The sequence below is a fragment of the Ascaphus truei genome, chromosome 2, assembly GCF_040206685.1.
Source record: "Ascaphus truei isolate aAscTru1 chromosome 2, aAscTru1.hap1, whole genome shotgun sequence".
Classification (NCBI taxonomy): domain Eukaryota; kingdom Metazoa; phylum Chordata; class Amphibia; order Anura; family Ascaphidae; genus Ascaphus; species Ascaphus truei.
Window position 1 is genome coordinate 251282721 of NC_134484.1, and position 27039 is coordinate 251309759.

At 40.8% G+C, this 27039-nt stretch overlaps 1 protein-coding gene across 4 annotated transcripts in view; it reads left to right on the plus strand.

Moving 5' to 3' along the window:
* Positions 1–576: 576 nt before the first annotated feature.
* Positions 577–27039, plus strand: part of ICE1 (interactor of little elongation complex ELL subunit 1) — a 42364-nt gene continuing 15901 nt past the window's right edge. The window contains exons 1-14 of one of the 4 annotated variants that reach the window (XM_075586026.1): positions 577–866; positions 2109–2254; positions 4515–4573; positions 8481–8515; positions 10187–10205; positions 10742–10853; positions 11967–12043; positions 15274–15311; positions 16598–16680; positions 20997–21036; positions 21135–21191; positions 24042–24125; positions 24240–24293; positions 24435–24820. In XM_075586026.1, the coding sequence (XP_075442141.1) occupies positions 2168–2254; positions 4515–4573; positions 8481–8515; positions 10187–10205; positions 10742–10853; positions 11967–12043; positions 15274–15311; positions 16598–16680; positions 20997–21036; positions 21135–21191; positions 24042–24125; positions 24240–24293; positions 24435–24820 (1131 nt within the window). In that variant the 5' untranslated portion in view covers positions 577–866; positions 2109–2167. Of the gene's footprint in view, positions 867–2108; positions 2255–4514; positions 4574–8480; positions 8516–10186; positions 10206–10741; positions 10854–11966; positions 12044–15273; positions 15312–16597; positions 16681–17124; positions 17329–20996; positions 21037–21134; positions 21192–24041; positions 24126–24239; positions 24294–24434; positions 24821–27039 lie in introns of those variants that run through there. The other 3 variants (XM_075586027.1, XM_075586028.1, XM_075586029.1) reach the window with 3 other exon arrangements.

Consider the following 27039-nt stretch of genomic DNA (forward strand, 5'->3'; position numbering starts at 1 on the left):
GACCTTTCGATAAACGTGGTTATGCTTTGCACAGGGGCTCTTATTATCCGACATGTTATATAGCACAGCCCTGAGGGCTGCTTATAATAATGCTCCTGTTCTTGGTGATAGAGGAAGGTTAAAGGCTATAAGCAACAGCAACCCGGAGCTTGTAATGAGTCCTCACACGTAAAAATAAAAAAATAACCTATATATAGATACATTGCAATCGTTTTTTTTATAGCAGTTTGTACGAGTGTTTCTCTTCAGAACATGCCTATGCCCAGAATGGCGGCAAAACTCCCACTACGTCACACCGGTAGTTCACAGCTACACACGTGCACGCGCAACAGTCCGCGGTATGGCAGGAGCATGCATTAGCTTGAATTGCGCTCCAAGCCTCGAGCCGGCACAGCCAATCAGACACAAAATTGGCGTAGATGAATTATGTGTGTATCACGTTATCGAGTCACGCCACTCTAGTCCAGCAAAATTGAATGTGGTGGCGGAGAGAGGGGGGGAGTAATCCTAAAACGAGGCTTGGAACGCGACGTTACTCGTCCCCCTCTCGTGCTGTGCTAGCTGGTTGGCCTGACGCCGTGCGCGTGACATCAGAGCGTGCAGAGGCGGTGGCGGCATCGCTAGTGTTGTGTTTGTCTTGTGTTCTTCGGGGTTCTATAGAGTGTTGGGGGGGGGGGTCAGGTGCCCCGCGAGCCAGGCGGAGGACCCAAAGGGACATGGCCGTGAGGCGCAGAGACGTCATCACCGGGACACAGAGTGCGGGCGCACGAGACAGCGCGAGGAGGAGAGCAGAGGGAGGAGCTACTGCTGAGGAGTTGTGTACGGTGTCTGCAAAGATACATACATACATACATGCGTGTTCATTAGTAAGTGTATATATGTCATTTGCTGAATTTTTTTTATATACATATATACACTTGTAATTAATCATGCACCTGTAATTTCAATAAGTATTTATATACAATATATGTATTTAGTGCAGTTAGTAATTTGTTTACAGTAAGTGTATATAGTGCCAATGCAGGTACTGGGTGTGAAGAATGTGCACATGGAGATATATACACATACACATAGTGTAGTATCCGTTTTGCTTATTAAGACATATTTATCTAATAGTTATTTCTATGCTCCTGTAAGTACAATGAGCAAATATTTATATGTAGTGTGTCTTTTAAATGTGTACAGATATACCCATTGTATTTATTTAGCCTGTGTAGTGTTTGCCAAGTATAATGTATTGTACATGTATGTTTAATTGTGAGAATATATGATGTATTGTCATTATATATTTTGGAACGTTGTTTGTTCGCTATGCATTTGGACACCTTATTATATCGTAACCAAATTTTACACGTTGGTTCCTGAGATCAAGGAGCGTGTTTTTGTCTGGTTTTGGAAATGGGATGCATTCTTATTTTATTTCTGAGTTATTACAATTTCTCTAAGAAAGTCAGCCCGTGGGTGTTGTACCTGGTAGGCTATGTGTATCCAGCTCGTGATATTTTACTGGTGACATTAGCCTGGTGGTAGATGAGGAGCAGGGAGAAAAAAGTATTTATTAAAAAATAAGTTTTACCAGGAAGTAATACATTGAGTTACTTCTCGTTTTCAAGTATGTCCTGGGAACAGAGTTATAACAATACATGGTTACATTAAAAGAACAGGGTTAAACAGTCAATTCACGGATATAGTTGGAAAATTGGGTACATGGGATAAAAGGGCTGGGGAGTTTCAGATTGAAATAGAGGCTTTAACATCAGTGGAGAGGGAGGACAACATGAGGGGGATAAGGTTGGTTTCTTATCATTCCTGGTCAACTTTCAGCTAGTATTACATATACGCTTAAGTATATCTGTGCTTGTTGTGCATATTCCCTAAGAACATGTAGTTTGTGTGTATACCATGTATGTCTGCCGCTGTTATCTATATGTTTAGTGTGACATGTCAGTTTGTTTCTATTTCTGTGTGTTGTCTGTATGTGAAAGCAGTTTCCTAGTCAGAATCTGGTGTCTTTTAGTAGCTGCCCTGTGTTGTGATCCTGCCTTTCTTGTGCCTGTAGCTGTTTGATTTTGTTGATTTTGAAGACTGTCACTGTTATTTTTTTTCAGGCCCATTAATTCCTGTCTCGCCCTCTTGTCGGGGGGTGAGGAGATCGGAGATTCTCACCATGATGCCTGGGGAGACTCACTCCAAGCCGACTAGCATCGGTTCTGAGGCGGCGGGCACCTGTCAAAACTGCACAGCATTACAGCAGGTAATAGACACCCTGGAGTCAAGGTTCTGACCATAACCACCACACTTGGTGTGATCTGGACTCTAACTTCTGTGCTTTTGTCAGTTTGTATCATATAAGGGTGGTGGGATCCTCGGCACTTTGCACATATGTTATTGTGCATATACAAAATATATATTTTTCTTATGTTTAGAGTTAATATCCTTTTATTTGCTTTTAGCTTTGTTACTACATTTTTCTTTCTTTCTAATATTTTTTTTGCCAGTCTCTATAAACGTGCACACCTGGGTCCTGAGACCCATAACTTACGGGAGTGCTTCTTATGCTTCAATGAGGGAGCAACCACTGATTACACTTTTTGCATGAACTGTTAGCTGACATATCCTTATTTTTGTTATGCTCTTCTGTATATTGAAACAGCAATCACATTGGGATAGTATGAGCCGGGGGGGGGGGGGGGGGTTGGGGTTGGGTGAATATTGCTGCACAGAAGACCAGGTGGAAGCTAAAACGATGTGGTTGTGAGTGTGTAAAAAGATGGTAATTGAAATGAAATTAAAGAGCTGTTTAGTAACTTGGCATGTTTGAAGAACGTGACTGCTGCACAGTTCTGCAGCTTGGATTAGCTTTGTGCTGATTCCACACATTTATCTTTAAGTGCACTAAGATGTCTACAAAATTCACGTGGTTCATTCCGTTTTTTTATCCCCCACTATAAACTGTCTTTAACATAAAAGGCATCAGCAATTCAAATTACTGACAGCTTCACAAGCAAAGTGTTGTATGCTCTTGATTTGGCTAAGTGGTTAGTTAAGTTGGTAACAAAGGGGATGCAGTGGGCGAAGCGTGCTTCATATATTGGTTGTATGGTGAATGTGTAGTTTATGATGACTATTTATTGAGTTTTGAAGGACTGAATAAATCAGCCTGCGAAAGTGGCAAGTTGTAGATGTAGAGCTTGGGACATTCTATCTGCGCTTAAGAGGTTTGTAGCGAATATTTTCCAAGAGCAAATTGAACCAATGGCAGGGACATGTTGAATGGGTTAAAATGTGAAACGCAAAGTTATGTTATATATGTTTTTAACGTTTGTTTGTTGACATTATATAAGGTTTGATTGCCTCCACTTATTTTTTGTGTAAGGGCTGGGACCCGCTGCGCTCGGCGGCGCGGACGGCCGCGCGAGCGTTCCCCACCAGCAGGGGAATCCTCCCTAGCCGGTCCCAGTCCCCCCTCTCTGACGGCTCACTACGCACTGTGACGCGTCAGCCGGCAGGGGATTCAAGAAAATTGTGATCCCGAGCGGTGACGCGTCACGTGGTGCGCTGATGAGCCAATCAGGGGCGGGAGCGGGAGCTGTCATCTAGCAGCTTCTTACTCAAGGTAGTGTGTGTGTGTGTGTGTGTGTTTTTTTTTGTGGCAGAAGGGGGAGGGAGCTGCTTACCTTACAGCAGCCCGCAGCAGCTCCCTCCTGCAGCCCGAGCCTGTGGAGGGAGGGAGGGGGGGGGGGAGTAACGGGTCCCTCCACTCAAGCCACGCCCCCTCCCGCCCGGCTCCCACTCCCTACAGACCGCATATCTGTCAGCGCCCCGCCTGTCTGCAATGCGGGCGCGCTGACTGAGGGAGCAGGGCCTTAGCCTAAAGCAGCTGTTTGCATAGACTGTCTCTCATTGTTGCTGTTTCTGTAACAGGGAAACACTTGATTGATGATCTTCCGCAGTTGCAATGTGGTTTTTTTGTTTTTTTTATATAGAGATGTATCACTAAACAGTGATGAATGTCTTGTGTACATTATTGTTATATCAGACCACAGCAGTTGGCTCATTTGGAATAAACCAGCTATCGAAGAATGCTAAAAGTTGGAGTTTTTTTTTTATTTCCAAAGTGAAATCATCTATGAGGGGGGACGCACTGACAGGCACTATAATCTGAATGCACTAGGTCACATTAGTCATGAGAAGTGTGGCATCAGAGTATTAATACTGTGGTTTTGTTTTTGTTTTTTTTTGTTTTGTTTTTTTGCTGCTTCGATTCTTCCAAAAAAAAAAACTTGATGCTCATAATGTCAAGCATCAGCCATTTGTTAGAAATTCCCCCCATGCAGGATCTGTTACACCATAGCCTTCAGTCCTTTGTCATGTTTTGGGATGTGCAATATTTCATTAAAATGAAAAACAAATTGTACTCGAGGATTTCTGAAATGCCGCACTTTTGTTTGTTTGGACATTGATAAATATGCATTCTTATTTACATGTTTCATGTTATCTCCTTTTATTTACAGAATTTAAATGAATATGTAGCAGCTTTGATTGCACTCAAGCAAAAAATAATAGAGACAGAGTAAGTATGTTTTAAACAATGTACATTCACAATATATGCTGGAGCTATAGCTCTAGCATGGTGGCTGATCAGGTCCATGTAGGACCTGAAACGCTGCTTCTGCTGTTTGTCACAATTAAACCTACTATGAATTTACTACAAGAAACCTGTAAGTAGTGATCTGCTTGGGGTTATCTGTCACCTATTTTTCATATGACAGGTTAAGTCACCACTGCAACTAGTCGCTTTGTGTGGTGGGGGGAGCAGAAGAATTAGGCTGCGCTATAGTTCTGGCGTCGCGTCAAAACAAGTTTACTTAAGCCATCGTGTGCAGCTATTGTAGGTGCAACAGCTTGGTCGCGATTGCTGGAAGCCAATTAAAAATTGATTTTTCGTCGACCGCCGCGTGATGAGTGGTTCAGCTAATGAGGAAGGACCGCTAACGACCCCCGCCACACCCCCCAGTCGCGGTCTCTTGCCTCCTACACTATAGGCAAAAAACGCTGCGGCAACGGATGATGTGTCGCCATAGCCAGGATTATACGCGCAGCTTTAATCATTTGGCGGGGAGGGGGGGGGGGAGAACTGCAGGACTCTGACCATCCCTGCTCCCCATGAGGGGAGGAGGTTGTGTTCTGCTTTGTGTGCTGTCTGTCAGTGTGTGTCATTCAGACACTAGACTCTGACGTACAACCCGGGCACAGTACCACAAGATTAGCATAAAGCAGAAGTATTGCCAATAGTTAAAGATCACAGCCAGGGAAGTACAGACCTGTAAGCCTGACATCAATACCATGGAAGGTTTTGGACGGGATAATATTCTGGAATACCTAATGAATAACAAAAATATTAGTAATTGTAAAATAATTAGTAATTAGTCAGCATGAATTTATGAAGATGAGTCGTGCCAAACTAACTTTTTTTATTTTTTTGAAGAGATAAGTAGGGATTTAGACCAGGTTAATGTTGTCTACTTAGATTTTGCAAAGGCTTTTTATATGGTGCCACCTAAGAGGGTCGTGTACAAGATAATGGAAATTGGTCCGGGTAAAAATATTTGCACCTAGATTGAAAAGTGGTTGAAGGATAGACAACAGAGTTGTGGAACTTTTCAGGTTGGGCTAAAGTTGTGAATGGAGCAGCTCAAGGATCCTTACTGGGACCCTCGCTTTTTAACTTGTTTATTTATGACCTTGAGGTTGGCATAGAGAACACATTTTCCATCTGTGCTGATGACACTAAATTGTGTAAGGTAGTAGAATCGGAGGAGGATATCATTTCTCTCCAGAAGGACTTGGAGAGACTGGAAACTTGGGTAGGTAAATGGCAGATGAGGTTTAATAGAGATAAATGTACGGTTATGCATTTGGGAAACAAGCATTAACAGGTGATTTACAAGTTACATGGGGCAAAATTAGATAAATTCTTGATGGAAAAGGATTTAGGAGTGCTTATAGACAGCAGGCTTGGCAATAGTGCCCAATGTCAGTGTCCCGATCAGGGTTGGTCTGACTACCAGGGATCATACAATCACTAGACGGAATCTTGCTACAATTTGATATTTGAATGTTAAAAGGCTATTCTGCTATGACATTTTGATTGAAACTTTAAAATGATACAGATATTGTGTATGCAGCAAGAAGCTACAAAGAGCAAAACTGTTGCAAATCAGTTACTAAGCGAGTGAAACAAATGACCTACTGATCTGACGCCGTTTTACATCTGTTTCTGCTCTTGTCTATATGGGCTGCAAAGAGAATTTGTTTGCTCTTTCACTATAAGCGAATTTAGGATCTATTAAGATCTCAAGTAACCACATACTGTATAAATCTGGTATAAAATAAATAAATATGTATATATTTAAGTAAATATTAATGCAGGGCAAAACTTGATTCACAATCTAGAGTAAATGTATGGATTAATGCAAGTATCTGTAACAAGAGGTTACCTTTCATTTGATATGGCCAGACAGGTTTATAAATTAAATACCTAGAACTGGTATTTTATTTACTTACCTAAGTGACCAATTCTTTTTAGTTGAACAACATTAAATGCTATGTTTTAAATTACATGTCATAAATCATCTGTACTATGGTGCCCCGAATAGGGAGTCTTGCTTATAGTGATTCTGTGCACTAATTGTTTCCTGTATGTATATCTCCTAGGCAGCATATAGTATCTATAGGACAGGTTTGAGCGGGGTTATCATTTATCTATTGTAAACGTTGAACCCCATGAATATTAGGGTTAGATGAGCTATTGTGTACTTGCGTTTGCCTTTATCTACACCCTAATATTCCACTAAATTATTTTTGATACTGCATAATGAGTTTGCACTTCTTCCTTTTTTTTTCTATTTCCTAGTTTCTGATATTTGAGCCATCTACTTGATCAGGAACGTTCCTTGTATCAATTTTCCCATAACCACGTGGTTTTGTTGACACTTTATTCACTTTGTTTCAAGTGGCTTATACACTTTCTAACACTTCACATTGTAATTTTGAGTGCAATACCTTTGTTTTTCACTGATTGGGAATAGGCAACTAGCCAAGCTTCCTAGGATTTCTGGATTTCCTGGTTGCCAACTTTGTCACAGTCGCGCAGTAGCTGCAAAGGCAAATTAGATCTCATCTTGCATTAATCGGGGTAAGGAAAGGAAGCATAGTTATGCCGCTGTATGAAGTATTAGTAAGAACACACCTTGATTATGGAGTACAGTGTTTGGCACCCCTCTATAGAATAGACATTATAGAACTACGGCAGAGTAGAGCCACCAAATTAATAAAGGGGATGGAATATCTGCCTTATGAGGAGAGGCTAGCTAAATTGGATTTATTTACATTAGAAAAGAGGCGTCTAAGAGGGGATATGATAACTATATACAAATATATTTGGGGACAATACAAGGAGCTTTCAAAATAACTATTCATCCCACGGGCAGTACAAAGGACTCGGGGCCATCCCTTAAGGTTGGAGGAAAGGAAATTTCACCAGCAACAAAGGAAAGGGTTCTTTACAGTAAGGACCGTTAAAATGTGGAATTCATTACCCATGGAGGCTGTGATCGCAGATACAATAGATATCTTAAAAAAAAGTTGGACATCTTTTAGAAAGCGATATACTAGTTAAGTAAACTTGGGAAGGATGTTCACACAGGGTGAAATCTTATTGCCATTATTGGAAGAAATTATTATTTTTTCCACTTCTGAAATCATTGTATAATGTTTCACTGGGGTTTATGTTTGCCTTCCTCTGCATCAATATACTGTAAATACAAATATAGTATAAGTATCCGTTGTCGAAATGTAGCATAGGTTGAACTTCATGGACGCATGCCTTTTTTGTATTGTATTGTATGTCTTTATTTATATAGCGCCATAAATGTACATAGCGCTTCACAGTAGTAATACATATCATATAAATAACAAATAATATAACAGATCATGGGAATAAGTGCTTCAGACATAAAAGTAACATTAAGGAAGAGGAGTCCCTGCTGTAACTCTAAGTTTGGTGTTGCACAGGTTTTCTTGTAACCTCCAGCACAAGTGATTATAAAGTATATTAAAAGTGTTACCTTGTTAATATTTGCACTGATTTGTAGAAGGTCTTGTGATCATTTCTGGGTACTTTTCGTCTTTAAGGCTTATGTTGCTGCTTTTCTTAAATTAATGTATTTAAGATGATTTAAAAAAAACGGCTTTTGCAAATTGGAGGCTTTTTAGATTGTCTCTTTTATTCTAATTTAAGAAACCGAAAAGGAGTCCGGAAAGCTTTTAATGGATCTTACCTGATTGCCCGTTAATAAGTCGCATTGACCTTTTAAACAACGATAAATCAATCCTTGTATGTTGTGATCTGCTAATAATTAATGTAATGACTATACAGAATGAATATTGTGTAACATAATTTTTCTCATCTTTTGCAGCCACTTGCTTAGAGAATATCAGCAGAAGTGTGATGATATCCTTTACTACAAATAAATACAGATATTACCGTTTTATGGCGTACAATATCATTGTTCACAGGTTGCATTCACTCTTTGGTAACATCAGACACACAACCGTAGCAGGCCCAAAAGCCAGTCTCACAGTATTATATATTTAGAATTGTGCCAAGTGGAGTGCTACTGAGGAAGTAACCTCAAATATATACAGGCATACCCCGCATTAACATACGCAATGGGACCGGAGCATGTATGTAAAGTGAAAATGTACTTAAAGTGAAGCACTACCTTTTTCCCACTTATCGATGCATATACTGTACTGCAATCATCATATACGTGCATAACTGATGTAAATAACACATGTGTAACAGGCTCTATAGTCTCCCCACTTGCGCACAGCTTCGGTACAGGTAAGGAGCCGGTATTGCTGTTCAGGACATGCTGACAGGCGCATGCATGAGCTGTCGTTTGCCTATTGAGAGATATGTACTTACTCGCGAGTGTACTTAAAGTGAGTGTCCTTAAACCGGGGTATGCCTGTAACTGTAAACAGCAATGCCACAATGCACTTCCAATATGGCAAATTATTCAATTCTGTACGGGTCATTTAGTTCAATCTTTTGGCCAAGACATGTTAAGCCTGCAATCACGTCAAGGTAGACCCTTTCAGCATGTTCCTACACTACCTATTTTGTACTGTGTGTTCTTTGGTAAAGTCCACATGCTGTAATGCTACATCTGGGAGAGCAGATAAGCGCTTAACTGAACACAAATTGGTACAGCGCAGAATTTCCATCAGTCTTAAGATATGAATGATGCACGTTGTCGGGTTATCCCCAAAGCATAATTGCATTTCTTCTGCATTGTAAATGTTAACATGTTTCACAAGGGCAACATTTTGTTTTTGTTTAGTGGAAATCAAATTGAATCCAAGGGCAGGGATTATCAGAAATGTCTTGCTGTTCTATGCATGCTAATAATGATAACATCTTGTGTCAGAACAAGGTTTGCTGACTTACATTCAAGTAATATCCCAAGTTGCATGATGTAGCATCTGACATCTCCTATTGAGATGTAAGCCTTAAAGGGGCAGTTTTATTTATAACTCGTCCCCGGAGCTAAAACATGCTATTTTCATCTTTATCCCTTTCAGGAGACACCAAATTGAGGTTTAAATATCACACTGGCCAATAGGAAGCTGAAATGTCAGCCATATCGGCTTCATATTGGTCCATGTCACTGGGGGGATTGAAATACTCTTGACGTACCGCACTAACTTTCCTGGTACATCTTGAGAACCATAGCAGCGCTGCAGTTACCGTGTTTCAGTTCCAGGCACTCGCTGCTTCCCACCCTGGTGAAAAGTCACGTCCACGGGTTGGACGGCTCCTTTACAATGGATTAAATTCTAACGATGGCCCATCATTAAATACTGCTGTAAACATCAATGTTACCATGCTAACCTGTAGACTGCACTGGGCTCTGGGGACAGCTCTATTTAAACCTCCCATATATTTAATATTTCAAACTCCTATCTCCTGAACGAAGCAACAGCTTTTAAATATATTGCTTTGTAAAGAGCAAGAAGAGATCTAGTAAAGCAAGTAACATAAAATCCCCCCCCCCCCCTCACAAACATGGAATGCTTTCCAAAGACTTGATTGCATTGGTCCTTAACTAGAAAATACAGCTTCTGTTTTCAGAAAGGTAAGCATCTATTTTGTTTTATATTTCATGTCCCTTGAAAAGCTTTTATTTATTTATTTTTTAAACAATTTGTTATACTTTTTTCATTATCCCTTTAAGTGAGGGACTTGACCCCCCCATTAGAAATGCATTTTATTCAATTAATATGCAGAATGTGTTGCTTCCTTTTGTCTCCATACCAAAATGCTCTTCCTTTTCATTGAAATGCCAGCACTCGAAGGGCCTTCTATTATACCAATATATCCTGTGGCACAGTTCAGAGAGGGGAAAACTGTTACATTGTATACCATGCACAATAATAAGACCATGCTCACACACATATTGGTGTGATAGATGCAGGGACCCCACACACACCCCCCCAATAATTTTAGGCTGTAGATTACATGACCACTGCCCAGATTTAGAGTTACATGGAAATAGATCTGTTTACCCCCAGCTGAACGATACTTATTACAGAAATGCACTCTTTTATCACGGTGATGGGCTAGGTGTGACATGGATGTGTGTACTGAATATTTCACTGCATGTGGTTTTAGGGAGAATGACACCTTGCGGTGTCAGCTGGAACAGATGTTGCAGAAAATTTCTCCGCAGGAACAAAACCAAGAAGAGCTCCAGTCCTTAAGAGCCGAGCTTCAAGAGAAAAAGGTAAGCTGTTAAATATTTGAGGCCGGTTTCCAGATATCTAGACTTTTTTTTGGTATTCGTTGGATGGCTCAAAAATACATGACCAGTTACAAGGAGTTTGTTTGTAACTTCTTCTTAGAGCAGTGCCGCCTTGCTCTAAACCCTGCATACAGTATGCTTATCAGATCCCATATTTATTGCATCTGCTCAGTACTCTGATTCATTCAAATTTCAGGTAATTGTAAACATATTTCTGTCCTGAAGATTTGGACATGATGTTGTAATCAAATGAATTATCAATTTGCTCTGGCAGGATTATTTTCTTTGTGGCTTCTCGCCTTGGTCTTTTTCCGATCGTTGAGTCATGAACACTCATATTAGCCAAGGGGAGAGTGTCCTACAGATCCTTGGATGTTACTCTGGGGTTCTTTGTGTCTTCCTGGGTGATTTGCCGGTTTGTTCTTGGAGGGATTTTGGTAGGAGGACCACTCCTGGGTAAAGTGACTGGTTTTGAACTTTCTCCGTTTGTCTGACAGTGAATTGGTGGAGCCCCACATCCTTAGAAATGGTTGTACAGTATAACCCTTTATAGACTGAAGAGCATCAATAACTGCTTTTCTGAGGTCCTTAGATTTATTTTGATCGTGGCCTGATGTATTTTAACTCACCTGTATGGTGAAGACCAAACTCGCAAAATGTCTGGTCTGTATATAGGGTGGGGCCTCCCAAACTCACACCTGAAGATCTACCTTATTATTTAAACACCTGATTCTAATTATCTCCCTTAATTTACCTTATTAAACCAGGCTTTCCCTTGCTTATGCCCTTCATAATGACTCTTCATTACTATTTGTCTAATTCATACATCATTTTGTTTAAAAAATACATCGAATTGGATCCTATAACTCCTATGTGATATTTAAGAAAAGATTGGTTTTGAGTCAAAAAGCTTATTATGGAAAAACTATGTAATTTCTGTAATTATTTGGGATTCACAAACTTTTTCTTGCCATTGTACATATATGCCAGTTACGTTGAAGCTCAGGGATATAAAGTAATTTGCCATATATATCACACATGGTTTGATTTTGTTTTTATGCCTGTAACTTCACATTTCTGTTTCTTATTTTGCAGTCTTCCCTCAAGATTTACCAGCAAACACAAGTGGAATACATACGTGTCAAAGAGGAGTGTGCAAAACGTGATCTGGGGTTTGTAGCATGTAATCTTTTCGGTTCTGTGCAATGCAAAGCTTCCCACTTTGTTGCTGCGTGTCTATGATCAACTCAAACAAGGGACTTGAGACATTTAATGTAGCTAGTTCTGTTGCTTTAGAAGAGCGTTAAACTGCACAGTGTACGGTTCGTGTTTTAATATGTATGCAGCAAAGAGCAGTTTTTCCTGGTAAGATTTTTTGCTCTGCACATAGCAAAACTAAATCTGTGTCCTATTTATTCATAAGAAAAGTGAATATATTAACAGAGTTGATCCAAAGAGGATCAGAAAGGTTCCCTCTATTTATAGCACTCAATGCTGGATACTAGTAGACGGACAATAGTAGTCCAACAGTTCATTGCTGTTAATTGGCCTATTGACCCAGTAGAACCGGAAAGATCAAAAAATAATTAGTTTTATTAAATTCATATACTGGTTAAAAACATATATGTACATTAAAAATCCCCATATTGAAGCGGCTAATAGAGCAGCCTTCAAAGGTAAGTAAATCTCTCTGAAATAGATTCAAGCCGCTCTCTATACACATCCAAGTATATTGCTTTAGTTGCTGCTCAGGTGAGCAGATAAACAGTGGCGTAGTTGATATAGCTGTTGTGACAGAAACCAGGGGATGGTAATAAATTCCGTATATAGGGCTCCCAGGATACTAGACAGTTTCTATCCTGTTTGGCCTGGGAGTGCAGCCTTATAATACATACACTCCATCCCACAGTTTGGCAAGCGCTGGAACTGAGGGATGAGAGATCCAGACCAGAGTTTGTCTGCTGCCTGATTTCTGTCACCTGTCATGCTAATTAGGAATCAGGTATGAAAGACTGATTTCCTGTTTGCTCTGGTCTCCCCACAAGAGCCAGGAGGCTGGAAGGCTGCTGAACTACAGAGGGGAGAAGCCTCTTCCCCAAACAGGTTCAATCTTTCTGTTCATTTGTGTAAGACTGCAAAAGTACCGTGTTTTGATGTTGGAAGTGGAAAAGCCACTTCCAACCCTGAGTCAGGGATATCTAAGTTAAGTTATCGCTCAGGTGAGCAGCTTTTGTTTTGATCTGTTTTCTGTTGTATGCACTGTGGCAGTCTCAGTGCCTGGGACTGAATAAACCAGGCATAGCCTGTTTAAAGGAACAGTACGTGACGCCTCATCATTTAACCTACCCTAAAAGACCGTGTTCTAAACAGTCCCGGACAAACGACGGAGCCCCGGAGTAAGCCGTTTGTCACACTGTGAAGGCTGTATCCATGATATGGTACATATGTTCCTAAAGTATAGGCTGAATATACCCATTAACCCTGAACAAAGATTCTAATAGGGAAATATCTCACACACAGTCAAAAATCAGCTAATGTGTGTATCCCATACTCATCAGACGATAACCAAATTCAATGTCAAATACAAGTGTTTCGTGATACATCCGATGGTAGAAACCTGCAGGGTAATACTTCTGTTCAGTATAGCTTACTATTATATTAGTAGGTAACATATACATAGAAATGCTGAGGGTGTGTGATGTAAAGAAGTAAGATAGTATCTTAATTATATACCAATCTCCGTGATATTAACCCACAATAAAAAAGCATGTGCAGTATATCATATCTATGTATATATACTTAGCCTTTCACAGCTACAATGTGCCTCTCAGTCTAATGACCAGTTAGAATATCATACCACAATCAATGCTGCAACATCTGGTGACTTAGTTACATATAAGAAGTGTGGTGTACACGCGAAACGTGCGTCGGGATACGTTGGACGTCACGCATGTGACGTCATCAGAAGTGGCGGCATCTTCCGACTCAGGCAGCAGTCAGGCTTGTATCAGCGGCTGTGCTTCACTTACCAATGACCCGCCATGGTCTCCTTTTGTAATAGATTCCCACTACACTATATGCTACACTAGTTACAATTCTTATACAGGCATACCCCACATTAATGTACGATATGGGACCGGAGCATATATATGTAAAGTGAAAATGTACTTAAAGTGAAGCACGACTTTTTCCCACCATGCATGTACTGTACGGCAATCGTCCTATACGTGCATAACTGATGTAAATAACTCATTTGTAACAGGCTCTGTAGTCTCCCCTCTTGCGCACAGCTTCGGTACAGGTAGGGAGCCGGTATTGCTGTTCCGGACGTGCTGACAGGCGCATGCGTGAGCTGCCGTTTGCCTATTGGGCGCGATGTCCTTACTCGCGAGTGTATTTAAAGTGAGTGTCCTTAAAGCGGGGTTTGCCTGTATGTAACTAAGTCACCAAATGTTACAGCATTGATTGTGGAATGATATTCTAACTGGCCATGAGACTGAGAGGCACATTGTAGCTGTGAAAGGCTAAGTGTATGTATGTATATATATGTATGTGGACTAACTTATCTTCTTTACATCACACACCCTCAGCATGTATATGTTGCCTACTAATATAATAGTAAGATATACTGAATAGAAGTATTACCCTGCAGGTTTCTACAATCGGATGTATCATGAAACCCTTGTATTTGACATTGAATTTGGTTATCGTCTGATGAGTATGGGATACACGCATTAGCTGATTTTTGACTGTGTGTGAGATGATATTTCCCTATTAGAATCTTTGTTCAGGGTTAATGGGTATATTCAGCCTATACTTTATGTAACATATGTACCATATCATGGATACAGCCTTCACAGCTATATCAACAACGCACTATTTATCTGCTGACCTGAGCAGCAACTAAAGCAATATACTTGGATGTATATATAGAGCGGCATGAATCTATTTCAGAGAGATATACTTACCTTTGAAGGCTGCTCTATTAGCCGCTTCAATGTGGGGATTTTTAATGTACATATGTTTTTAACCAGTATATGAATAAAACTTTATTATTTTTTGATCTTTCCGGTTCTACTGGGTCAATAGGCCAATTAACAGCAATGAACTGTTGGACTACTATTGTTCATCTACTAGTATCCAGCATTGAGTGCTATAAATAGAGGGAACCTTTCTGATCCTCTTTGGATTAACTCTGTTAATATAACTATATTACTCCCCCAAGCACCTGCTTAAACTAAAGTTCTTACTATTGTGCTTGGTTTTATATGGTGTAAGCGGTCTCATCCATCTATGTGTTATAAGAAAAGTGAATGTAATGAATGTACAACTTTGTTTAACATCTTGTGTAGTTTAGAAATCCTCATCGAGTTCACTTATTAAATGTTTTGACATCATTTAGGAGGAAGAAACTAGAAGCGAAGCTAAAGAAGATGGAAGGTAAGCTGCTCTACAGACTAATTTCTGTCCATAGCTGTTTTGTAAAAGTTGGCTTACTTCCCCTTGAGCACATAATTATTTTAAATAAGTCTTGTATCACCCTTATTAATCTTCCTCAGTTTTTTCCTATGCAGACACCTAGAAAAGCAATGTAGATGTCATGCAGTCTTGACACCTATGTCCCTTTCGATTGACACCTATGTCCCTTTCTTACAAAATTCTCTACTGATAAGTGATAGCTGCAATATTCGTTCCTCCGTTGGGTACGTGCCCCATACCAAACGCTACCAGAGCATTCGTTACTGGTTACCCTGTGCTTTTTGGGGTTGTGGTTTTGTTGACTAGACCTGGAAATAATGGCATGTTTAACCCTATATTATCTTGCAATACCCATTCAATACAAAAGGTCAAGTATCACTCGCTCCTCCTAATACATGTCATAATAAATCAGGGTAATAGCATAATGTAAAACTAGATGGGTGCACGAAGGGGAATAGACTAAACAGAGAAAAGATAAGCTGTTAAATACGAGAGAGAGAGAGAGATATGAATCCCGGCCTAAGTGTTGAAGTACATTTTTTGGAGAGCCACAATAAAGTAGTGTGTCTATTTTGGCCGCCATTGTATCCCGTATATATTTTATATTTACACACATACACACGTGTATTTTTAGAAAATTGCAGCTACGCTTTCCTTTTTGTTATATTATGGCCGTGGCCGTTATTTTTCAGCAAACAGTGTTTTCTTCTTCCTTTTTTTTTTATTAATTATTTAATTATTTAACAAGCCGCATTACTTCTGAGGTCCTTATTCAATGTGTTTGGGAGAAGTCTTCCCTCGGCTGGGGAAGAGATCCGTTTTATACAAATAAATGAGACTGCAATCGTCTCCAGCACATGGAATCTGCTTCACAGCATATTGAATAAAGGTATTATTATTGGACTACAATTCAAATAATAACTACCAGTTCTGAGAAATTAAAGTTAAATTAACAGGAGTAGGCCACCACTTTTTTTTTACGGTATTACGGTTATTTTTTTTTTTTTTTATCTCAGCGTTTCTAAATCCGCAGCATTGCCTATATGTCCCCCAATGGAAAACTCTGACAAGAACATTTTGCAAACTGAAACAAAACATTGCAGCATGCAAATACATAATGTTATTTCTTATGAAGCCAATCTGTATGTGGTTAAATCAACATAGTGATAAATATTTATTTTGTCTTCAGAGGTTTTTTTTCCCCATAAGCTTTCCTCTTTAGTCATATGTTGTCCCTTTTACCCCAGAGGCTGCAGCAAAGCATAATCAAGATTTTAAGCAGCTGAAGATGGAAAAGAAGGGTCTAGAGAGAGAACTCAAGAAGACGCAGGTACAGTATTATATTTCTTCACACACAACATACATGCTAGTTTCATTTGTCAACATCTTTGAAGGTTTCTTTATCTTGAATGTTTATTTGTACACAATATTTTTGAAATGTAGTTTTAAAATTGTATTGAGAGATGCACACTAATGGTGTCAATTTGCAGATTTTCTAATCTCTTTTCCATACTCAACATGTCAATGAAATGGGTGTCTTTTTTTATTTATTATTTTTTTTATTTTAGAATTTATTTACACTTTACATAAAATGTGATGTAACACGTTTTAACCTCATTTTCTTTGTCCTGTTTTGTATGAGTGCTCCACCTCCCAGAGTTTTATTTTTGGTGGCTATAAGGTCTGTTTCAGTCCCTCCCATCAGTATTCTTTGTCCTACCTCTGTCATGTTTCTTTCAGCGGTCTCTGCCATTGAGCCCTTGATTTCCTAAGGGAGCCTTCCTCCAGGAAGTTGTGGTCCCTTTGGCGGGGCTTTACGTTTGTATGCGCACATACTGCCCTGTTTCTTCTCTTCACCGCTTCCTGTCAGCCTGCGCGCTTCTACTGGAAGTGACGGACGCCGTAAAGATGGTTGCCTCGACAACCAAGTGGGAGGCAGTCGTTTAGCATGCATGGACTTAACACTAGTTGGTGGTCAGTAAGTCTTCCTCTTCATTCTCCATATCTGGGCAGTTTGGTTTTGCTACATGCTGCAGTACTCCTATGCTGTACAGCAAAGATCTTAGTAGCTGCAGGCAATTTGATTATTTTTCATTATTTTGTAGAGATTACTATTCTTTCTGCCCCAACTCAAGGGTGTTAAGGAACCTAGTCCATCTGACAAGGCTGTGAGACCTAAGAAAGCTTTAGAAAAAATTAAGCATTCATGTTCTGTAGTCGGCCTGTACCAGACAAATACAAAAAGAGATTAAGTATAATGATAACCCTGCTCAAATGCAGAAATGTATGCCCTGGTTTGAAGGCTCAATGCAAGAGACCTGATCAGCTTTTCAGCAAGTAAGTGAATCACTAAAACTTTCAGGGGAATTTTCAGAAGCAACAGAAAGGCAAGAGACGTGCTCTACTCTTGATACTTTTCAAGATACGCAATTTGATTCAGACACTGAATCATCATCTAAGGAGAAATGGGAAGTTGAGGAACAATATTCCAGTTTTTCACCAGCAGGAATAGTTACATTGATTAGGCTATGAGAATCTTTTTGGAGATTTGATGATGCAAAAGAGCCCATAAGAAAGCCAGAGCGAATGTTTGTGTGTACAAAAAAAAGGTGCAGTTTTCCAGTGCATGCAGCAAAGGATAAACTTGAAAAGGAATTGCAGTAGCAGATAAAATAAAAAATCTGGTGTCTAAACGTTTCCAACAGATCTATCCTCTTCGAGCAGAAGATTCCCCCACAGAAAAACTAACTGAAGTGGATCCTTCTATTGATAGGCTAAGGAAGAGAAGAGAATGCACATAATTCCCTGTGTTTAAGGAACCTGCAGACAGATAACCAGAGCGTTCTTACAAGCCAGCATTTTGATCAGATTGTATATCTAGTGCCCTAAGTGCCTGGCTAGCAGACATGGAAGATGATCTAGCCCCAGCTATGCAAAGACAAAAGATCTACCAAATGTTTCCTACACTCAAGCCAGCCATCGATTTTCCCATTGCAGCTATACAGTCTGACCATTCAGAAGTTAGAGGTTAGCCAAGAGAGAGGATGAGGGAGATTTAGAAGTGAACGAGAAAAAGCTCCTCCCATGCATTCTCTAAAAGCCAGAGTTTGACTATCCATCGCACCTTAAATAAGTTATGGTGGGTAAAAAAAGTGACCATCACTATCCATCACCAAATATCACTTGGATAGGAGGAAGAATAAAGGACTTCAGTACCAGGTGGTATGAAAGTACAACAGAGTTGGGTACTGCAGTTAGTACAAAGATGTTATGCAATAGAATTTGAGACGTTTCAAAAGGTGGCAAGCTGCAAGATTCGGAAGGAACCCTTCTTACAAGCCATATCAAGGTTTGTGGAAATGGGAATAATTATTCCAGTATCTGATCAAGAACAGTTCACAGGAACATAATTAAAACTATTCCTAGTTCTCAGAACCTTTACCAAATTGATGGTTTTCCCAACTCCACCCTTAGGACAAGAATCAATACAGTTACATCTGGATAAATGGCTGTTAAAGGCATCGTCTATAGAGATAATCAAGAAGTGTATATACACAGAGTTCTTTGGTTTCTTTCAGATCCTGGCTGGCTAATTAATTGTCAGAAAAGCCATTTAGTAACCTGTCAAAAGCCAAGTTTCACTGTACCATTGTAGATGCCGTAAATGTCAGTGACTCCGACTCGACGCAATAAAAAATAGGAATCACAATAAGTGAAACAATAAAGACCTTCGGTTTGATGTCAGCAGCAATCCAGGCCGTTTCATGGGCCCAGCTACACATGAGGGACTTGAAAAGAAAAGTGCTCCAGAATTGGGAAAACCAATGATCAACAGTAAGCAAAAGAATATATATTTTTCCAGTCACAGAATCTGAACAAGAACTTATAATGGTATCAAATGTCAGAAAATCTCCTGAAAGGGAAGCAATTGTCTTTACCAGACTGGATAGTAAAAGTAACAGATGCCAGGAGCAGTTGTACAACACCAATAAGTGTAAGGTCTTTCGACATCTCAAAGCTTATTGGGATAAGGAGCAGTGTTTGAAGCCATGAGAACATAGTCCTGTCAGGCATTCAGACCTGAACACATTGAGGTTAATGGCCGAAAATTGAATAAGCCTGCCCGAGAAAGTAGTTCAAACCATGTCCGTCTAAAAAATGGGGTGGGGGGAGAAAGTATAAGAAGATTTAGAAGACCTTTGCAAACTGGTGTCTACATTGTCTGATTTACCCAGAAACTGCTTCAGTTAGACAGATTTTAGATTTTGAGAAAAATGTATCCCCATGAATGTTAAAAGTGGAAATAGCAGCAATTGGTTCACTCTGGGGGAAGTCTCCCACAATAAGCCTTTTTAAGAGGAACCTAAAGAAATAAAACCGATTACCAGGATGCTACCCCCAACCTGGAACTTAAGTAATAAAAATGCTCTATAAAGAGCCTTTCTAACCATTTAGTAACATAACCTTTTGACATTTAGTAGCTGAGCGAGACGGGTAGGGGAAATCCAAGCGCTTTCCTGCATATCACCATACCTGGATTTTTATGTTCTGCAAATACCACTATACTTCTAGAATCCTGTTTCACAATGACAAAAATCAGGAGATTGTTCTAGCTTCATTATGTCCAGAGCCTCACAACGAGAAGGAAAAAATTGCATAACCAAGACTAAGAAAAATGGATAGTTTTTATTTGTTTTGTATAGAGGAAAACAGAAAAAGTGTCTGTCCTTATTTGCAAGATTGCTAAATGATACCATTACAGTGACATTTAAAGTCACAAACAAAAGACCACCACGAGAGAACTTAAAAACCCATTATAAAAAGCAATACAGGCATACCTCGCATTAACGTACGCAATGGGTCCAGAGCATGTATGTAAAGCAAAAATGTACTTAAAGTGAAGCACTACCTTTTCCCCACTTATTGATGCATGTACTGTACTGCAATCGTCATAGGTGCATAACTGATGTCCCGCTTGCGCACAGGTAGGGAGCCGGTATTGTTGTTCAGGACGTGCTGACAGGCGCAAGCGCGAGCTGCCGTTTGCCTATTGGGCGATATGTCCTTACTCGCGAGTGTACTTAAAGTGAGTGTCCTTAAACCGGGTTATGCCTGTAGAAACATTTTGGGCTGAAGATATGCAGAACCGTCTCCTTGATAAATATGCATACTTCTATTTAATACTACAACCATGACGTATCGTCTTCAGTGGAAGCATGATTTGGGCGGAACGTTTTTGAGGCAGTCGTTTCTTATAATACACACCTTAATTACTGCTATTACATCAGGCATCCACTGCAGTTTGGAAGATGAAGAAAAATTATTTTTCATACAAGTCAAATGCTATTTCTTCTAGTCCAAAAACGGCAGTGCAACAATATTGCCTTCCAAATTTTTTTGACCTATGTTAACGCTAATCTGGAGCAGTGCGTTATTTTTAGTTTTCTCATTTTCTCACCATAGACCTGCTATATAGTAACACTGGGGGGAGAATCCGGAAACATCGCTATATCCACCAAAAATAAAACTGAGGTGGAGCTGTCCTGCCAAAAGGGACAACAGACCACAGCTGTGCACTACCATAATTAGGCTAGAATAAATGAGATTTGCCAGTTAAAATTCACTTTTTTTTTTTTTTATTCACAGGAAAAGCTAAATGGTTTTCCGAAAGTGAAGCGCAATAAAGGTAAATCGTGCGTGTGCGTGTGTGCGTGCGTGCGTGTGTGTGTGTGCGCGCGTGCGCGTGTTTCGGTTTTCAATTCTATTTTGTTCGTGTATTTATAGCAATGAAAAATGCTCAGACCCAGATTGCAAATGAAGAGACTGTGAATGTTGACAAAAGTAAGTCTCTTAATAATTACTCTGGGATATTTCTAGAAATTACTTTACACTAACACTTGTTTAAAAGTTGGTGGTTATTTTATCTAGACTGGTTTATATAAAGGGCTTCTTATTTTTCTCCCACTTATTTGATGCCATTATTTGGGACCTCTTGGAAGCAAGTAATATAAACATATACATGTCTTTAATAACACATTTTGCAGTAAGACGATGCAAGATCATGGTTACATTCATATAATCCATGGTTTTCCAGCAGGGATTTGGCACTCATCCCTAAAGGGTTCGGTGCAATTTTTAGGTCACTTGAACATTGTACCAAATACAGAAGAATTTACAATGTATCCGATCCCAGACACGCTATTAGAGAGGGTTGGGGTTCCTTACAATGCATCTGATCTCAGACGCGCTATTAGGCCTCGTCCAGGCTCTTCGCTTGCGTACTGAGGCGCAGGGAAAGCGGTTGCTTTCCCTGGCCTTGCGGTTGCTTGCCCTGCGCGCCGGCTGGGGGCGGGCCAGTGGCGTCACGGAGCTGGTTCGCCCTCATTGGGTGAACCGCTCATGTGACCGGCCTGTCACACCGGCAAGCGGGGGAATTTTAAAATCTGCTAAGACCTACGCTTCCGCGCGCTTGCGGAAGCATAGGCGTGCCCCTAATAAAGCCGCTCTAATTGCGACTGTAGGGGCTGAGTACTGAGCGGGAGCGCGAGTCAGCACGCTTCAGCAAGCAAGCAGTTAACATGGCCGAGGCCTTAGAGAGGGTTGGGGTTCCTTACAATGCATCTGATATCAGACGCTATTAGAGAGGGTTGGGGTTCTGCAGAATTTGACAATATACTTATAGGTTTCCTTAACCAAAAAAAAGTTGCCAACAACTGATATGTCATTGAAATGTGTAGTCAGGCGTGTGATATTTTGCTGAACCTGTTTCATTAAGATACTAGCTGATATACCCGGCGTTGCCCGGAGGCAGGGAGGGGGCGGTGAAAGGCGGGGGGGGGGGCGTGTCAAAGGCAGGGGGGGGAGCCTCAAAGGCAGGGATTCCTCCCCCTACATTTCCTCACCTGGCAGCATGTGCTTGCTCCTCGTCCTGCCACTGGTTCTCTCCCCCATTCGTGGCCTCCGGCGACTCCCGGTGGCACAAAGGAGCTATTGCGTGGCCGCAACTCCCTGCCGCCCTCCTCCTGCTCCTCGGGGATGTTGACCGGGGTAGCGGCGTGTGGGGGTGGGGAGTGAGCCGTAGAGAGCGTGCTCTGGGCGGTGGGGGGAAGTGGTTGAGCGCCGGGGAGCGGGAGTCCTTCCGGAGGCTGCCTGCCCACTGCCTGTCCCCCCGCCGAGGAGGGAGGGAAGTGAGCGCCGGGGAGGGAGGGAAGTGAGCGCCGGGGAGGGAGGTGAGTCCTTCCGGGCGCCGCCATGTTAGCCACTCGGCGAGGCTGCCTGCCCACTATCTGTTCCCCCGCCGGGGAGGGAGGTGAGTGAGCGCCGGGGAGGGAGGTGAGTGAGCGCCGGGGAGGGAGGTGAGTGAGCGCCGGGGAGGGAGGTGAGTGAGCGCCGGGGAGGGAGGTGAGTGAGCGCCGGGGAGGGAGGTGAGTGAGCGCCGGGGAGGGAGGTGAGTGAGCGCCGGGGAGGGAGGTGAGTGAGCGCCGGGGAGGGAGGTGAGTGAGCACCGGGGAGGGTGGTGAGTGAGCGCCGGGGAGGGTGGTGAGTGAGCGCCGGGGAGGGTGGTGAGTGAGCGCCGGGGAGAGAGGTGAGTGAGCGCCGGGAAGAGAGAGTGAGTGTGACCGAGGGGGGAAGAGAGTGGCAGTTGGGTGACGTCAGAGCCACCAATCTGATTGGCCAGAGGCTGAGGACCAATCAGATTCACCGCAGATAGCACTAACCTTTCGATTTTATATATATATATATATATATATATATATATATATATATATATATATATAATTTTTTTTTTTTTTTTTCTTATTATAAAATGTTACGCAAAATCTGTTCTCAGACCTCCATATACAGCTTCGCTTAACAGCACAGCAGGGGCTTTCAGTCTCCCTCCTGTGGTCTTGTTGGGGCTCCTGACAACCATTAAGGTTATTTTAATATAGATACTCTGTATGAGAAGTAACATTTTGTCTGGTATGAAATACAATTGATACTATTGTTACTGGCCTCCTACGTCACTTGCTAGCTATATGGCATATAGAGTAGCAATATCTTATATACTAAGTATCTGTATACTGCTACATCTAAGGACACCACATGTGTAGTGACCATATTAACTCATTACTGTTGGGCTGCGCTTATTGTGCCGGCGATAACGACGCGACGTCGCGTCAAAACAAATGCATTGCCGCCATCGCTTGCGCTTATCGTAAGCGCGGCGTGACGGCTTGGTCGCGATCGCTGAAAGTCATCTCAATTATTTTTTCCCAGCGACCGCAGCCTGACGTCACAGTCGCCAGCACTAAAAGCGTAGCCTCAGATGGCAGCAGTTCCACCTGACCATCTATCTATCCAGTAATACAGCAGCTTTTAATTGTATCTTATTCAGTACTTTGTCTACAGATATTTACTAGACATGCGTATAACATTCACTTGGACAGGTTAATCCTCCATAATAGCTGCAGGTTCTGTGCTTTACGCACGTTTTAATAATACATTTCTTTCTTTCTAAGTGATATTATTGTACAAGCGCATTTAGTTCTCTAGTGAATTTATTTTACTATTAATAATATTAAGTTAATTTTTTATTATTACTCACTACTCACCCCCAATTGACTGCAATACACCATGCTTTTTTCTTTCTCCTTTGTTTAGTTTTTAAATTAATTTAATGTGCTTCTCTTGTACTTTTATTTTAAGGAAAAATTAAACTTCTGTTGGAAGAACTTTGGGGATGTGTAGACTGCTCAACAGATAAAAGCCAGAATGACCTAAAGATGTTAGGTGAGACCTTGCATTTATTTTAAACTTGTTTTTTTTTTTTTTTTATTTCAAGTAATAAAATAATATTGCTGGTAAATGATCAGTCTAATTTCTGCTTTTCCTAATTTGTGTCAGAGGATCATCTCCACAGAGTCACAAAGGTCAAAGCTAGCAAGCTGGTGAGAGACGGTAGGTATTAAATGCAATAATTTGTTGTATATGCATTGTAGCAATGAACATGCAGAGTGTGTTCTCACTTTTGAATTAAGAATGCAAAGGCATAACACATTCATGAGCACATTACCTTTGTTTTTTTTTGTTTTTTTTCAGAAAAAAGTGGAAGAAAAGGTAGAAAACAGAAGAGCTCTGATGAAGGCAAGATGCCTCCTAGCCATAGCAGCCCTCTAGCATTAGGTCCGATGCTGATCAACCCTGCGCCATTACCCGTTATCCAGGCGCCGTGCCAACCTAACAGAGGCAAAGAGTCAAAGGCGAACAAGAGCTTTGATGAAGCTGTGCCAGACTGCAATGGTGACAGCGCCTTTTACGAGGATAAAACCACAGACCTTTTTGTCCCCAGAGATTTGATAGATAGCAACTCGGAGTGTTCTGATATTGAGAACAATGAGAGCGATTATTTCCTGGAAATTCTGGACTGGGCGAAACCTCTTCCGCCTCTCTTGTCTCCAGTACGGTATTCACCATCAATCACACAGGTGGGTCTGGATTATTGAAATTTGCCATATTTGTAATTAACAAAAGTGTTGGTCACCCTGAAAGAAACGTTCTGAGGAAGGTTGTCACTAATCGAAACTTTGGATTTCTACTTTGGCTCATATGTAACAAAGTGCTTTTCTTTCCCAGTGCCCACAACTTTCAGTTTTTTGATCTGATCAAATGTGACTTTGGGGGACCTGGCAAGGATCCTCTGGGCTGTGATCACCGATGCTACAGTATTACTATTACATTTTCCATTGGCTATTAAGAGTGCACTTCCTTGCAATCAATCTAAATTATATAGCATATTACAATGAGACTTGAGATACTGCAGCAGGCTTGACATCTGTTCTAACAAATGTTTTTGTTTTTAAATATATACAGAAGAGGTATTGTCTTTGCATAGAACAGTCTCCTGGGAGATATGTGCAAATCCTGTAAAACTATAAAATCATTCTAATAAATATGGGATGAAAAACCCACAATTGAAATAGGGAATGCGTAACACATACAAATAGAGCAGGTGATCCATCATTCTATGACGGCCCAACCAATGGGTGTTGCATGACTATCAGCAATTTCGTCCAATTTTAAGCTCAAAGACCAGCAGAAATATAAAAATGTGTAGAAAATTAACCATTTGAAGTACAAAGATTTAACTTTTTGGGTCAATAGGTGCTTACCGAAGACGTTACTGAAACATAATATGAAAGCTGTTTGAGCTCCCTGACATTGGCATATTTGGTCATGAAAATGGCATTGTCTGTGTCTCTGTGTCTCTGTGTCTCTGTGTCTCTGTGTGGGTCTCTACACACACAAGCACACACACACGCTGGAGCTCTAGACACACAACACAGCACCTCTACACTCACAACACAGCACCTCTACACACACACAACACAGCACCTACCAAAGGGATATACCAAATAAGTATACATGGGAAGGATGTTGATCCAGGGATTAATCCGATTGCCAATTCTTGGAGTCAGGAAAGAATTAATTTTTCCCCTTAATGGGGTTTTTTGTTTGCCTTCCTCTGGATCAATAAGTAAGTATAGATATAGAATAAAGTATCTGTTGTCTTAATTTAGCATAGGTTGAACTTGATGGATGTACGTCTTTTTACAACCTCATCTACTATGTAACTATGTACACACACACACAACACAGCAGCTCTACACACAACACAGCAGCTCTACACACACACACAAACTGCTGCTACACATACAGCACAACACACACACACACACTGCAGCCACAAGCAAAAATGCAGCCACTTATTAAACTTTGCACTCCCCCCCCCCCCACCTCTACACACAACACAGCACCTCTACACACACCCCACATACACACAACACTGCACCTCTATGCACACAACATACACACACACAACACTGCACCTCTATACACAGCACCTCTACACACACCCCAGATACACACAACACTGCACCTCTATACACATCACCTCTACACACAGCACAGCACATATACATACATACATACATACATACATACATACATACATATATACATATATATATATATATATATATATATATATACACACACACATACATATACACCCATAAACACTGCTGCTGACAAGCACACACTGGAGCTCTATACACACACACACACACACAGCACCTCTACACAGATATACAACACAACAGCACACACACTGCTACTGACACACACAAACTGCAGACAGCCACTTACTTATTTGCAGACCCCCCTCCCCCCCAATCCCCTGCCCTGTCTCAGCTGTTCTGAAAGCTGATTGGCTGGAAATAAATAGATTGAAACTGCACTTTGCAAGCTGCTAAAATTCCGGGCATTACTGATTGGTTAAAATTCCGAGCATTATCCAATCAGAGAGCAGGGTTTTCATAAATGCCCTGAATTTTTACTGCTTTAGCCTATAATATTAAATATCAAATTATGAGTAAAGAATAATTTGGCAATTTAAAAAATGCTGTTTTGTTTTGCCTTACGTGCATTTTTAAGAATATTTGGCCAGCCCTGTCTCATAAATGATATTACCCAAAAATGCTTTTTCTTGGTTTAGAATGCAACAATGCATTACTTTTTAATAATTAATTGCTGGTGGTCATGCAACAATGTTTTTGTTTTTTTCCTCTCCTTTGGTTGCCTCACTTGGAATGACCACAATACATGTCTCATTTTGATGATTTTTTTAAAAAAAAAATCAAATCTG